The following is a 15,810-nucleotide window of genomic DNA, read 5'->3' as shown; positions in this document are numbered from 1 at the left end:
AATTCACGAAACAACTGTTGAGAAAAAATTTATTTATAAATTAGCTGAATGAAAAAAGCTCGCTCAGAGAGAAAATTATGAGAGAGAGCTTTTCTCTCACAATCAGAGGGCGCTTTTGTCGAATGTTTGATGTTGTTCAATGTTTTCTATGATGTTGAGTTTTTAAGATTGCAGCATTAATTCTTGTTTTTGAGAATATTATGGTCCAATGTGATTTCGTAAGATGCTGAAAATGTTATATTTTGTCTAAAATGTCGCAAAAAATATTCAACTCATTTCTGTCATGTCTAAATCCACATAAAATTAGAAATTCTCTGAAGAAATTTTCATCATTTGAAGCCTATCGATTTCTTAAAAAAATCATGTTTATCAATCTGGGTATCACTAAATTCTTTAAATCCAGGGTAATGTATTTTTAAAAAAATCTTGAAAAATGATTCCCGAAGTCTTATGTATAATGTAATATTGTTTGCATGCCATTTTTACCTTCTTGGAATATCAACATTGTTATGTGAATGAATGCCATCCTTATCATAAATTCTTATTCATCGCATATCATACAGTTGAGATAGAAACAAAATTATTGTTACCATATGTATCTTTTTGGCGGTTTCATGGCTTTATATGCTAAAAACTCAGCAACATCATATCAATTTTTTGTTAGCATAAAAATGATGATATCAGCTGAAAAAAATCAAAAATTTCAATTGCTGAGGAATTCATGTTCATTGTCCAAAAACAAAATTTTATCAATATGTGATGCATGTGTCACGCAATACGGAAGTATGATGAAATAATAAAGCATAGACATGATTCACACGTCCACATTCCGAAAATTTTGTGAAAAAAATGATTCATTCAATTAACAAGTGATCATAAAATTTTTGTGAATTAAAATTTTATTTGTGCGAACTGCTGTGTGCTATATGATAAACAGCAAAAACTTTTCTGTGCCTACTCTACACACTTAAGCCATCTCAAAACTTTTCTGTGCCTTCCGTACACAATCAAACCATCCAAAACGCTGGAAATTCAGGTCTGCGTATTCAAAACACAGGCCTGTAGATCTTGGCTGAACCCTACAAAAAACGTTGGACGTCATTAGGAAATTACCCCTAATCTAAGCTGAAAAACAAAGAAATTAAAACAATTTTTTTTGTAGCTTTTTAACATTTAACAATTACCATTTATTTATTGAACGATTTTTTGGATTTTCCAACTCTTTGTAACTGTTTAAATCATGAAGATTTTTCATTTTATTAGTTAGACCATTTAAACAGTGAATTCTAATAGTGTATATTGATTGTAAGAATGAGTTTTAAAAAGGAAATAAAAAATCTTCAAGAAAAAAATATAAAAGTAATTCCATTTGTTGGAAAATTGTATATATTGAGTGTAATTAGATAATTAGTATCTTAAATGGAAGGTATCAAAAAGAAATAAGTAAGTTAAATGGTTCCTTAGGCCAGCTTTTTTTTGTATCTATTTTGTATACATATATATTTTTTTGTTTGAAAATTTGATGAGTGAAAATAAGTTGCAAATTTCTCTTATATTCTATGCTACATTTATATTACCACACGTTTTTGTAATTTTTTTTCATTTCATTGATACAATTTAATTATTACTTTTTTATTATTCTCAAATATTCTCAATCGAATACATTTACATCATTTATCTCGTTTCTCGAAATAATTCATCAGTTTTACATATTTTTTTTTAAGTGCAGTGCATTAAATCGTTTGTTTTCTTTAGCCCATATGAATAATTTTTATTCATCTCATATTCGTATTATGCATCAAGAATGAGTATATAAATGATGAGGATGGAAATATTGATCAGCATGTGATATGGCACTCAATTTAAAGACACAATTTTATTTTTCAAAAATTTCCAACAGTTTAGTTTAAATCTCAAGATTTAGGCTAAAATTATACTTTTTTGAGCCTTAAATAAATTTTAATAAGTTGTGTAATTTTTCATCTAATTTCTCACTTACTGAGGCACTCCATGAATAAATTCCTGATTTCATTTTGTGTGTGATAAACCGCATGTGGGATATTTTCTTTTTATTTCTTCCTTTTTAGATAAAGAAACATATTTTTGTTTTGTCACGAAGGGTTAATCTAATGCTAAGCTCGAAAAATATTCCTGATGGTTTCTTGAATCAATTTTAATTTGTGGACTGATTAAACTAAGGTCGATGGCCATAAGGTCATTGCTAACGTCTGATTCATTGACGGATTATCTGACAATCCATAGTTTTTAGTTGTTGAGGTTTTGATTTAATATTTTAATTTTATTTTTTGAAGTCGACTCGGAATCAATATGCAAAAGTCGACTTGTGCCGTCTCATCTTCATACGAAACTCGGGTCGACTTCGGGTTCTGGAAATAAAGTAGTTGAAGTTTTCTATTTCCACGAATCTCAAGAATGTCCTCAATCAATTCGCATACGTCATATCGAGATGACCTACTTAATAAAATCAGTCCACTCTATTCTCAGACGACTTCCACAGAAAGCATGAAAATTCTTTCATATTTGATAATAAAGAATCAAAGATACAGAGGATTTTTTTAATCTTAAATCATTGTATCAATTTAAAATTACAACTTCTGAGTTGTTCACTTTTTTAACATTGATAATATAATATGTAGATATTGTTTCTTTGCTCATTTGTACAACATATAAATTCGTGCAAACGATTATTATTTTTTTCTTAGGTAATTTCTTCTTTTTTTATTAATTTTCTTCCAAAAAACGAGAAAAATATTTTTTTTTTTATTATTTGTTTCAAAAGCTTTTTTTTCGATAATGATTTGCAATAACGCAAATATTAATTTTTTTTTTTATAAATTCTCTTTCCATCGTCTACATCAATAGATAAATTTTTGAGAAAAATAATTTGTGTGTGAGAACAGCCTTCAAAATGACTGTAAGTATATATTTGCACTTAAAGTTTAGCTCAATAGATTATTGAAAAATTGGTATTTATACACAACTACGCACACATCAGTTGAGACATACATCAACATGATACAGAAAATAAAGAAGATTCACAAATAATCAACTTTTTGTGACTACATTAAGTAATAATTATTGATTATGAGTTATAACGAAACATAAAAATGATGGTAATAATTATTAGAGATGACAGAATGTATATGGATGTAATTTTATCATATTATAATGTAATAAAAAATATAAGATATCAAATTTCTTGTGTGCGTAGGAAGGAAAAATAGAAACATATTCAAAATGCAACTTACAAATCTACTTACAGTAAAAGAAAAATAAAATATATCAATTTGAGTTGATATCAAAAATAAAAATAATTCAATGATTGTTTTTAAGAAGACAATACAGTAAGTAAAAACTTGAATTGAATAAAGAAAATAAAAATACAGTTTGACATATAAGAAAAATCAATTAAGAACATCTAAAATATACTTTTTTTTTGTTGAAAACTTTTGATTATATCAAAGGATTTTTTTTAATAAAATTAACAAAATAATAATATTGCAATGTAAAAATTAATTAATGTTTTGATTAAAAATAGTTCCAACTCCTTTCATCAATGAAAAATAATTTTTTGTTTCTTGATTTAATCAATATAAGCATATGAGGTTTTCTTTCGATATTAGCGACTTGAATTTATGACACAAAATTTTCATCTCAAATAAAATAACTTCAATCTCGTAGAATTAAAGACTATTTACTACTAAGTCATCATTCAAATGAGTTTAGACTCGGAAAGCTTTAAAAAAAATTGAAATAATTTTGATTAATCCTTCGATTTAAATTTTCTCGTTGGATTAACCAAGTTTCAATACTGCCCTAATTTTAAATCTCGTGGATTTTATTCTACCTCGTACCAAGTTCAATTAATTTTCTACCTAAATTGCCTATATTCATGCAATGTCTAACAAATTGTTTTTCATACAAAAATATTTAAGTAAAGCTTTCAAACTTGACGGAATCTTCATTAATCTCTTCCAAAAAAATAATCATCTATATCAATATTATTTCGTTGTATTCTGTTTTAGCACACATATTAAGTAGTCATTCGCCAAATAAATCTCATATGTCTATACTGGATCATCTCAATATCAAATAAATCTATAACATAACACGAAAAAAATATCTTGAAATAAAAAAAAAACTTGTGGTCCTTATAAAAATGCTCTTTTGGTCATAAACTTTTTTTTTCTCTTCTATTCATGCTTTGCTTATAAAAATAATACAATATATTCATTCTTTGTAAAGAGACACAAAAAAAAATTGGAAGTATTCTTAGCTGCTGCTTTTGTATCTACTACTAAACACAAGAAACAATAATTAAAAAAAAAAAAAATAAAATTGTTTAATTGAATGATGACGTGTACATATCAATGTTCTCAAGCGAAAGATCGAAATTATCCATTCCTGGTATTTGATTCATGTGATTCATTTGTCCATCGTCGATTCCGTAGCTGATTGAGAGAATAAAAGAATAAAGATAGTGGGAAGAGAAAGAGAAACACACAATCAAAATGATAAAAAATATAAACACAAATAAAATTCCTTAATTATTGATATATAATGAAAAAATAAATGCAATAAAGGATTGGAATTAGAAAAAATTTGCTGCATAATATTAGTAAACTACGATCTAATTGTGTGTGTGAGAGAGAATTTTGTAAAAACATGCAACTAACTAAGTGTCCAAATACCACAAAACATTCATATCAACAACAATTTTGGGTCTCATTTACGTCAATCGAATGTCCTACAATCAACAAAGTATTTAAATGTGCAGAAAAATTTCTTAGCATTTACTCATAAAAGTGATGTGTGCGAAAGAAGTGCTTTCATTTATTCTTACTGATTAGCAAAAACATTGATCCACATATAATTTTTTTTTTTTGTTACTATTTTTTTGTTGTATTCATTAATTTATCCTTTAAAATCGACATCAATGGACAGATTTCATTTCTTATATTCAACAGACATTTTTTTTCTTCAATTTTTAGGTGCTTTAATTTTGTTTTGTTTTACTTTTAAGGATTTGAAGATAATTCAGATATTTATTATTGAAATATATTAAGCATAGCTCGAAGTCGACTTAGAATTTGCATGTAGTCTAGTTGACTTGACTCGAATTTTCCACTCAAATTTGAGTCGACTTTTAAATTTAACATTGAGTCAATTTCCAGCTCTGATGTTACGAAAAGTCACAAACACAGCCTTAAGCCTCCGCCGTCATCAATGTTTAATGACTCTAAATAATACAAAATAAGACGTCAAATTTTCATTAGCTGTTGCTTTCAAACCTAATAAACTTCCTACTGTTTTCCTTTTTTTGTTCACAATTTCCAAGAATCACTTATTCACTGAAGAGAATAAGGTAAAAAATTCAACGAATTTAATCATGCGAGACACGAGATGATGAGAATTTCCTCCTTTAAAAATTTTCCACCCCAGCAGGCTTTTTTTGAGCATGATATTAAGTTCTTCATAAGAAGCATTACAAATCAAATTTTTTAAATTAAATTTTACAAGATAAATTTAATTAAGTAGGTACCTTTCAAATTTGAAGGATTCGCCCTTTGTTTGGGAGTTTGAAACAATAAATAAAAATAAAAGAGAAATGTCTGTGCCTTCCATAAATATTTTTACAGCTTGCAGTGTTTTACTTTTAAAATTTTCGAAAATGAATTCAATTACAGACTTCAATGACTTGTAAGAAAGTTTCTTCATCCTCATCAAATGAAGGCGAGTTTGCTGCAAAGTTTTAGGGCAATCACGTCCTAACAAATTGTAGGAACAGACCGACAAAGTAAGAAGTTTACAACTACAAATTCTTTCTTTAATATAGTCAGTAAAGTCATGATTGAAATATTTGCTTTCAGCATGAAATATGAAATTTCATTTTTATATATTTCCGTACCATGTAAGCTTTTTCATTTGATGTTACAAGCTTTTAATGAAGAATTTTTATTAAAAAATTTTGACTTGAGTCTAATTGAAAAGTTCTTTATCAGTTTTATACAATATTAAAGTCGGAAGTAAATTAAATTTTTTGAAATCTTCCTTATTAAATTTAGCATTTTTTGGGAAAATTCTGTCAAGCCTGTTTAAATTGAGAGCATTTCATATTGTTCTTTATTAAGAGCATTCCTAACAGGCAATCATGAGTATACTCAATCAATATAATTCCTGAGCATACGCATGCTTCATGCCTGTTCCTAATAACACTAATAAAACATTGTAAAACAGAATTCAAAATCTGATTGATTCGTGATTGAAGCCTTTTTCAACAAGCAAGCTTTCATCTATCAGAAGCATACAGACACGTATATTCTCTATCAATACAGTTGTATCTCTTTGATTTCATATTCTTTTGTACCATTTTTCATTTAATTCTGTTTGAAAATATTGTAGAATTAAATTTCTGATCACATTTTCAACTGATGTTTCAAATCTAGTCAGCACCTATCACAAAACTGACATACAAATAGCCAATATGGATAAATTTATAGTTCCTGAAGCGTAAAAATATTACAAACATCTCTTTGATCATGTAACAATTTCATATGAAATATCTGAATGTCTTCAAATCCTTAATCAAACTTCAATGTAAACGTTTCTTAGGTATATATGAAATTGAGCAATAATATATTGATTTTTGTGATGCAATCCATTTTGTTCCTATTAAATTTTTCATCTATGTTTGGCAAAAAGGAGTCTTTTTCTTTTTTTTTTGTTTCATCGGTTACTATAATCAACAGTTTATAATTTAAATTTTAGACTATCAATTCAATAGACACAACAAGTGTAGATTTTTACTAAGTTTTTTTTTCAGTTTCTTTCTCATTTTCACATAATCGTCTTTTCACTGTCAAAAGTGACAACAATTAAAAAAATTTGTTTAAAGCAATATACTATTTTTTTTGAGCATCTTTGAATATCTCACAAGTGACATTTTTTACTTTTAATTTTCTTAAATAACTTTTTGAACGTCATTAGGTAAATATTTCCTGTATTTCAATCATTTTAAGTTTTACTTATTATCATCGATAGTTTCACTCATGAAAATTATTATTAATTAACCAGCTAGATATTTAATATTAATGCAAGATTTGACTAGACAATTCCTATCTTATCTTGATCACATATTTTAATTATTTCATGCTAAAAATAGATAAATTATTTGGACAGATTTATTCAAGTGGATGAACTTTAGGCTTGAAATCACATTTAGTTTGTTTTGGAATTAAAAATATTTTGTACAAAATTTACGCTTAATTTCTTTAGATTCGTCTTAATCCGTAGGATGAGTTTAAAATTATTTTTATAATCCGCAGGATTAATTTTTAAAATTCTAAATTTATTTTATAATTTTACGTAATTTTTGTTCCAGAAAGTCATTCAAAGCCCAAAAATAAACCATTCAATCAAGCCAATGAAAACCAACCACCTTAACAAAACTGACCCTAAAAAGACCAATGAAACATCTTTTGTGTGCATTTTACTTCAATCGTACAACTTTTTTTCTTATTTATCCTAAAGAGCTTCCATTCATCACAATAAATATTTTATGTACATAGTTGAATCTTCACAGAATTCTCCATTTATCACATTTATTTTTTTAAATAAAAAATCCAACACTTTATTTTTCCTTCTTTTATATCGTTTCTTGCTTATATTTTAATGCATGAATAACTAATAAAACATGTCTTTTTTTTCGTTAATTGTTTCTTATTTGTTATCTCAATTTTTTCATAAATGAGTTTTTAAAAAAAATTTGTCGTTGTATAAGTTTTGCAAATTTACTAGTGCGAATAGATGGATGCAATGTACAGCTCCCAATATATTTTTTTAAGGATTTATCTTTATTAATCCGTTTATTCCATTGCATATGGATATGAAGCATATCCATTTGGGTTATCATAATCTTATAGATGCATTATGGTGCTATTCTGATAGCTGTAATAACAAAGTTTTATGTACAAAGGGACTCACTTTTTTTTTTTGGTAAATATAACAAAAATATCACATGAAAGTACGATAATGAAATTATAAATAATGTAATAATAAGATTTTGTTTTACGTACGGAACATATACATTTAAAAGATATAATAAAAAAAAAATATATTCGTTATATCAAATCACATTTACTTTAATTCACTGCGACAGAACCAACCTGAAGTTATATATTCTTCTTAAGTTACTTTAAAGAATGAGAAACATTATTAAGAATGATTGACATTTAGCATGAACAATTCTTGAATGATATTGCTGTAATTTTTCTTCGTCATTTTCGTTTCTGTCTTTGCTTATCATTTCGCATTTCAAATTAATTTCTTCGTTTTCTTTCTCATTTTCGAGTGTTTTGAAACTAGTTTTAGAGATAAGCTTTTTTGTCTCATTTCTAATGCTTGTGATGATATGCAAAATTTAACAGAAAATTTCATGAATAATTTAATTTAAGGCACAAAGTATTGTACTGTTTCGAATTGCATAACAATGTTTATCCTTAGAACACCTGAACTATAATGATGGTAACTCTATATTATGCAGTACTTCTCAAACTTATTCTTATAATTTAGCTCACGGCACGATATACAATTAAGGCATATTTTAGAAAATTTCATATCACACAAGTGGCCCAAGGCACATAGTTTGAGAAATACTACTCAAATAAATCTTCTTAAAAATCCCTAAAATTTATATTGCTATTCTAACCTTTTTGAGAAAACATTTTTGGCAATAAAAATCAGTAAGGCAAACATTCCAAATATTATTTCTCTTTGCACAATAAAACTTTAAATAATTTTTACTTTCGTTTTTTTTTGTTCGTTCCAAAACGTCATGTCTACAAGCGAGAAAATCTACACCAGAGTATTATACTCATATATATGAATATGACGTAAATAAAACATTGTGGACGATCATCTTATATGTTGTTATCCACATCTCCATCACACATTTATTTGTTTAAGCATAGAAAATAGTTAGTTCGCTTGTGAATAGATCCTTTAACCAATAATTATGATTTTAGTATTTACATGAAACTTAATCTAAATTAGTTAGTACTAGAAATTAGTTATTTTATCGAAGTATTAGCGCCGAATGAAGGTAGTAGCGTGTATTTAGCAAGTGATTAGTGCCAATTATAATATATTTTTATAAAAAAAATATATTTACAAATGAAAATAAATAAATGAATTATATTAGTTAATAAATTTAAATAAATGGCGTAATATGTTAATAGATTAGTTGATTCTAAATAAATTTAATAAAAAAAATTATAGAACAAAAAAAAAGTATCATGAAATTGACAGTTTAAAGTATCATAAAGAAAAGGAAAAATGAAGATAAAGGAAGGAGAAGAAATGAAACGAAAAAAAAGCAATAAATGAAATTAAAATACTCACCCGCTTTGAACGGAAGGCGTGTCTCTTGATGGATCCGGCGACTGCATAAATTGTGATGCCGGTGTATTGGCATATCCAATATTGTTTGCATTTGATGGTGATAAAATTGCGCGAATTTCAGATGGTATATAGTCCTTATTTTTAGGCTGCCCTGATGGTGTTGTGTATTTGTCAAATGCTTCATTTTTAGCCTTGTTGGGAAATAGAATTGTTAAATCGTCAAAGTCACGTATACGATCCGATAATGAACGTGTTGCAAAATCTTTTGCTGTAAATGGCTGAATATGAAGTACACATGGATTACCATCGTTGCCCTCATTTACCCAAGCAATCGTAATTCCTCCTATATTTATTTATAATGAATAAATAAATGAATGAAAGAGATAACATTTAATCATTATTCATGTGAGCTATATTTAATCTTGTGACACTTTACGTGGTACAATTTTAATTTCTAGGAAATTTTTAATTGAAGTGATAACTTACCGAGTTCACTGTCAGAGAATCTCAACAAAAATGTACCGCGTTGACATTTGAGTAAATGATCTTCTGCTGTTCTCTTATGAATAAATCCAACAATTGATCCGTCATTCCATGGACCGCGTAAATGCTCACGTGTCAATTTCATTGCAGCATAGAACCATTCCCAGAATGTGAATGTGCGATCAGGTAAAGGTTCTTTACAGAATTGAGACCATGTAATTTGATAATCGTCTGTTGGCGGCATTGGAACTTGCAACTTAAATCCTTTCTCACATAAAAAGTGTAAATTTTCTGGTGTCAAACAACGTCCAGTTGATGCACGGAATTTCATATTTAATGCTTCTGCCAAACGATTCCATGGTACTTTATCAGGTACTGCAAATGGCTGACGATTAATCTCAGCAAATGCATTATCCCAAGTGATTGTTGCCCATGATTGTGGCTCTTGATTTCCGTGAACAATTACAACAACAGGCAATGATAAAGCCCAGACAGAAAAGACTAAATCTCCATGTCCAATAGCAAAGCTCGATTGAAATAGTAATGCAAACTTTTCATCCATCACACTTTCGGTTCCTTTCTTTTCAGCACGCTTAATCTTTTTCAATTGCATGTTACGAAAACTGACTGACAATTGCTTTGTTGTTTCATTATATTCCATATTTCCAGTGCTATTAAGAATTTCACCGCACGTATGTTCTGAGCATTTATTTGTCTGCTGTGTATTTTGAGCTTGCTGTTCTGATACAATTGTTACCTTCACTAATGGACTGTTCATTTTTATGTTCAATGTATTTCCGATTAATAAACGTACTGTTGATGCAAATCTGTCGTTTAAAATTCATTGGAATATTTTAATTAGTGCTTTATTAATCAATAGAAGTGTTAATTATGTTTTCCTCATACTTAAAATTACAGTTACACATCAATAAATACAGAAAGATTAAATGAATTCTAGGAAAGCAGCCAACTTTAGAATTCATTATTTAATTAAAATAATATTGAAATTAATTGAATTTAAAAGAGAAATTTTCTAAAACTCGAAAATTATTTATTTAGCTTGTGACGTAATTTTAAAATTGAGATTAAAATAGCACCAGATATTCCTACACCTTATGCTTTAATGCTTTTAGGGATGTTATCCGATTAAAACTTAAAAATAACAAATAAAGAATAACATACCTGGTGTTAGTTTTCATGACTTGTGGTGGTTGCTTCTCGATAATGAACGAGCGAGTTATTAAATGTTCAAGTAATCCAGTTACTTTTGAGAATAGTTCGGGTAAAAAGTCTGGCAAATTTTGCTCGTCGACATTCAACTGTTTACGATATTTTGACACCATTTTGATTTGTTCACGAGTATTCCATAAGACGTCTGCTAAATGTTCACACCAGCCTTGTATTATGTCCAAATTGTTGGCATTCGATGGAGGTGCTAAATTATGAATGATCAACAAGAGTTTGGATAAAACAGAGAGAAATAATTATTTACATGAAAATTCTGAAGAATTAACAATAATAATGCAATAAATACCTCCATTACCGGCTAATCCTTGATTCATACGCCACTGATTTAAGTACTTGTCAATAACTTTCTGTTGGACAGTTTCTGTCAACTCTATGGTGGCCTTGAATTTGTCAACTAAATTCAATCTCATGCCAGTCAATTGATTCAATGAGAGTTGTAATCTCTCCTGCTGTTCACGTCTCATTTGTGCTGTTCGGTCACGATGTTCTGGATTTTGATTATCAATTATGTCATATTGGGCGTTACTTTTTGTCACTTCATGTACTTCGCAACAGAAAATCTCATACTTTTTCTTCAAATTACGATTCTCAATTTCATTTGCACGTACACGTGAGATCAATTCCTCCAATGCTTGGAAGATTTGTGTAAACTCGCTGTTTTGTGTCACACCACATTCTTCAGGATAACACAGCATATTCTTTTCAAACATTAAACAATTACGAAGATGAGAGTATAATTGACTTGGATTATGTGAGAATAATTGTCGAAAATTTTTCGATGATTCTATTAGGCGCAATTTAGCTGTAATTAAGTCATCGGACGTCATTTCAGTTGCTTTACGTTCTAATTCGACGAGTAATTCATTCAAAAAACGTGCAGATTCAATTTCAAGTTGGGGATCATGATCCATAATCATCGGTCCAGCACTGTAATTAAATGCCTCATTTAATAATTCAGTTTCATAATACCAATAAGAATTGGGTGGGATTTTTTATATAGACGGTTGACGAAATGTGCAACAAGTGATAAAAAAATAGAAGCATGTAGCATAGGACATTTTATTTTTACTTACAGCAATCTTGTCTCAAGCCAATCACACAAATAATGGCGGACTTCCATAGGGAAATGGTTACCATAGGAAACACGTATTTGTTCCATTACTTCGGGTCGCGATTGCAGCAATTTATTCCACAATGCCATCTTTAATTTCACTTTTTATTATCTTTTTTTCACAAAACTATTATTCTTCCTGCTTTTTGTGTCAAATTCAATCACTGAAATTAATTACAAGAATGTCAATTTAATAAATTAAATTTTCTAATATCTTAATTTTCATTCAATTGATATTATTTACACACATTCAATCACATACAAACATACACACAAAAAAAAGGAACTTTTTTCTTCCTTTTTTTCAGTCCCAGCAAATGCTTTTTTCCTCATCAAAGCCTATATGTAGAATGGAATGAGAGGAAAATTGAATGTACATGAACATGTACACATAATAATTCTTACATTCACTGCGCAAAGGAAATTTCGTTTCGATTGGGCCGCGTTTACTCTTTTACTTCACATCACATGAAATATTTATTACTATTTTTCATTTCTTTATAATTTTTTTTCTTTCTGTTCCCTGCTAATCTATTCTACTTCTTTTTCCTGCTTTTTTTTGGGGAAAAAGTTGATAAAATTTTTTTTATGGAAAGTGAAGTCGCTTGGGGAAGAAAAAGAAGCAAAACTTTCAGTTTAGAGAGAAAAACGAGCTCCTTATCTCTAAAATGTGCTTATAATATTACCTTTTATCGGTAAAAAGAGAAAAAAATTATTATTATTATCATTGTGGGCTGTTCCGCTCCTTCATAAAAAAAAGTTTGCAGAGAGTATCATAAAACTGTGCCTTAGTTTTTACCTGGATCTTTGTGAAATGTACTGTATGGGAATATCTATTTTTGTATTTGAACGATTTTTTAGGCAAGATACTCAATTTACTTAGAATATAATACAGCACAGGAATTAATTATTGATTTAAAATCAATTAAATGCTAGATTTTCAGAGAATATGCATGCACGACACAAACAAACATACAGCAATTAGCATTTTCTGTTTCTCTTAACTGCTGTATGTATATTTGCTGCAAAAAAAAACTTTTTCTTTCCGTTTCTGTTGAAATATCGCCCAAAAAGTTTGCTCGACGACTAAGATGATAAGGAAAAAAAGGCTTTGCAAATTATTGCCGATTTTTCGATTATTTTTGACAATTTTTATAGCACTTCACTATTTTATACAATGTACATACCTTATATTCTGTATACACTTGTTTTATAACTAATTCACTTGCTAAATGTCAAAATATACTAAATTTTTCTTACTCACAAATGCAAATTCTAAGAATTTTTTTATGAGGGGTTCGTTATTCAGTAAAATCTACGGTTTTTTGCTGCGGGGAGTGAATGTATGGATACAACTAGATTGAAATATCTTAAATAACACTTTTGCACAAAACGCACTTAGTTATTTTAATTAAATTTCTCAATTTTTGTAAGAGCACATTTATTTTTTCCGATTCGTAAACAAAATGTGACCGTTATTTTTTTGAACTTTTAAATTATTTCCATGAAAAAATTACCAAATCCAATCTATTCCTCATCAACGGTCAAAATAATTTCAAAAATTATAAAATTTGAAATGTCACTTGCAAACATAAATAAACAACACCACAGCAACAAGCAACAATGTATGAAACATACAGTATTAATATTACAATAATAATAATGAAGACAAAGTGTATAGACTATATTTCAAGATATCCAGCTCAAGGCGCTCAAAACACCTCAAATCTAAACAAACATTTGTAGGGTATAGGAGTTTTTCAGCTGGAAAAAATGGAAGAACAGGTCAGAAGAAAATTAATTATTCTAACTTAAATCTTTATTAAATTACAATTTTAATATTTCTAGATTAAGTCACAAGTTCGTAACTCCTTTACAAAATTGAAAAATGCTATTGATCTTCGCGAGAAGCTGCTTTTGAGACAACTGGATGCATTTATGAAATTTTCACAAAAGACAGACTTATCAGAAGTGAATTTTTTGGTACCCAACGAAGAGGCTGTATTGACATTACTCCGTGATTATGGATCATATCAAAATATTGAAAGCTTCTTGCCATTTTTGGAAAATGACGATGAAGATGACGAAAATTGTAAGGATGTCAAATGCATTACAACTGATCTGATGTTAGACAACAAATTGCTATCCGAATCAATAATAAATCTAACAGTTAGGGAATCTCAAGATCTCATTACAAAATCCAGTGACTTAAAGTTAAAAACGGATGATTTAGTCTCACAAGTCCAACAAAAATTGAAAATTATACTTCCAACAACAAAACAAAGTGATATCGATAAAACTAATAATCACAAAGAAGTTAAGGATATTAAATCGATCAAACAAAAGGATGTGAAGGTCAAAGAGAGCGAACCAAAGCTAAAGAGAAATAACGGCGGAACTACTTCATCGAAGAAAAAAGTATTGAAGAACATAAGCAACTTGACGTTGAACAGTTGCGGATCAGGAAATATTATATTAAAGAATATATCCAATCTAACTATAAACACATGTAAAACGGAAGCTGAAAATGAGGCACGTATCTGTAAGGATACGAAAAATTGTGAGATCTTTTATCCACAGTGTGATTTCTATGAAAAATTAATATCAGAAAATGAGGCACTAAAGAAAACGATAGTCCAGCAAAGTGTTAATTGTACTACATATCCAGATCCAATAACAGCAGTTTGCATGTCACCAAAGAATGATATTGCCAAGAATGATGGAACATACTCAATAAATTCAGTTTCTAATGATACAAGTGCTTCATCATTAATGGATGAGGTCGAAGATGGATATCCAGCTATTATAAAAGTTGAGAAGTCAAGAAAATCCGAAATTGGTTTTGTTGAAGGCGAATCACCAATTGAGGAAGTCTCAACAAGAACCATGCATTTAGCTGAAAATTTTATTGGAACTACAACATCTCCAGTCATTCAATGCTGGTTAAATAAAATGTGTTTAGAAACGGAACTGGAAAATAATATTGAAATTCTCGAATTCAGTAATATTGTCTCTTAATTGTGATGTCATTAATCTCTTTCCATAATCGTATTATTAATTATTTTACTCAGCTTTAGATATTTTGAATTTAATATAACTTAATTTTTGATTCCTAAACATTTCATTGATGTTAAGCTATTAACTGTTAGTCTGAATGCCATTCTTAAATAGGAGAAAAGTTGCCATAAGTTAATTCACCATTCAGCATAATAAAATGTGCTTTGTACTTAGTTCACCTATGTCAGCAAACTGGTCTAGTGTCTAGAACTGGATTGGACATCAGACCAACTTAAATTATTTGACGATCGCTAAGTAATTGCTGTGACACTTACAAGAAACTAACTTAATTGACAGCACTTGTTCATTTTCACATTCGAATCTAAATTGACCAAAAAATACATGATGTAGATTGTAATTTTATCACGAAACATAAATAAATAATTAAATGCAAGCATAATACCTAATACAAAATATGTAGTTTTAATATTTTTACAATAATTTTTTATTATTCATTCAAAAGTTTTCATTTTTTTAATATAAATTGCAAC

General features: G+C 28.6%; 2 protein-coding genes across 3 annotated transcripts; one reads left to right on the top strand and one right to left on the bottom strand.

Annotated features, from left to right (window-relative positions):
• Positions 1–3,515: 3,515 nt before the first annotated feature.
• On the bottom strand, positions 3,516–13,614 carry LOC139100856 (signal transducer and activator of transcription 5A-like). Of its 2 annotated transcripts, none has more exons than XM_070653612.1 (7): positions 13,450–13,608; positions 12,225–12,426; positions 11,438–12,078; positions 11,086–11,338; positions 9,907–10,730; positions 9,421–9,763; positions 3,516–4,472 (listed from the first exon to the last, which is right to left on the bottom strand). In XM_070653612.1, exons 2-7 carry the CDS (start codon positions 12,350–12,352, stop codon positions 4,364–4,366), a joined length of 2,298 nt encoding a protein of 765 aa, XP_070509713.1. In that variant the 5' UTR covers positions 12,353–12,426; positions 13,450–13,608; the 3' UTR covers positions 3,516–4,363. The 2 variants fall into 2 exon arrangements, with proteins under 2 accessions (XP_070509713.1, XP_070509714.1); XM_070653613.1 differs by lacking the exon at positions 3,516–4,472 and adding an exon at positions 4,492–7,968 and having other exon boundaries at positions 13,450–13,614.
• Positions 13,615–13,925: 311 nt separating this feature from the next.
• LOC139100857 (uncharacterized) lies at positions 13,926–15,727 on the top strand. The gene is made up of 2 exons (XM_070653614.1): positions 13,926–14,047; positions 14,111–15,727. The coding sequence occupies exons 1-2, from the start codon at positions 14,036–14,038 to the stop codon at positions 15,278–15,280; spliced, it is 1,182 nt and encodes a 393-aa protein (XP_070509715.1). The 5' UTR covers positions 13,926–14,035; the 3' UTR covers positions 15,281–15,727.
• Positions 15,728–15,810: the final 83 nt, after the last annotated feature.

Source organism: Chironomus tepperi, unplaced genomic scaffold, assembly GCF_022539635.2.
Source record: "Chironomus tepperi strain 1889 unplaced genomic scaffold, CSIRO-AGI_Ctep_v1 contig_68, whole genome shotgun sequence".
Lineage (NCBI taxonomy): Eukaryota > Metazoa > Arthropoda > Insecta > Diptera > Chironomidae > Chironomus > Chironomus tepperi.
The sequence above is the reverse complement of the archived record's forward strand: the minus strand, read 5'-3'. Positions and strand labels throughout refer to the sequence as shown.

What these genes read in the sequence shown, in the direction of transcription:
- LOC139100856 (XM_070653612.1), bottom strand. Translation starts at nt 12,352, where the DNA reads ATGGCATTGTGGAATAAATTGCTGCAATCGCGACCCGAAGTAATGGAA. An exon ending in TGGCTTGAGACAAGATTGCT is followed by an intron (nt 12,079 to 12,224) that starts GTAAGTAAAAAT and finishes ATTTAATTACAG; the next exon opens with TGCTGGACCGATGATTATGG. An exon ending in ATTCTCTGACAGTGAACTCG is followed by an intron (nt 9,764 to 9,906) that starts GTAAGTTATCAC and finishes AAATAAATATAG; the next exon opens with GAGGAATTACGATTGCTTGG.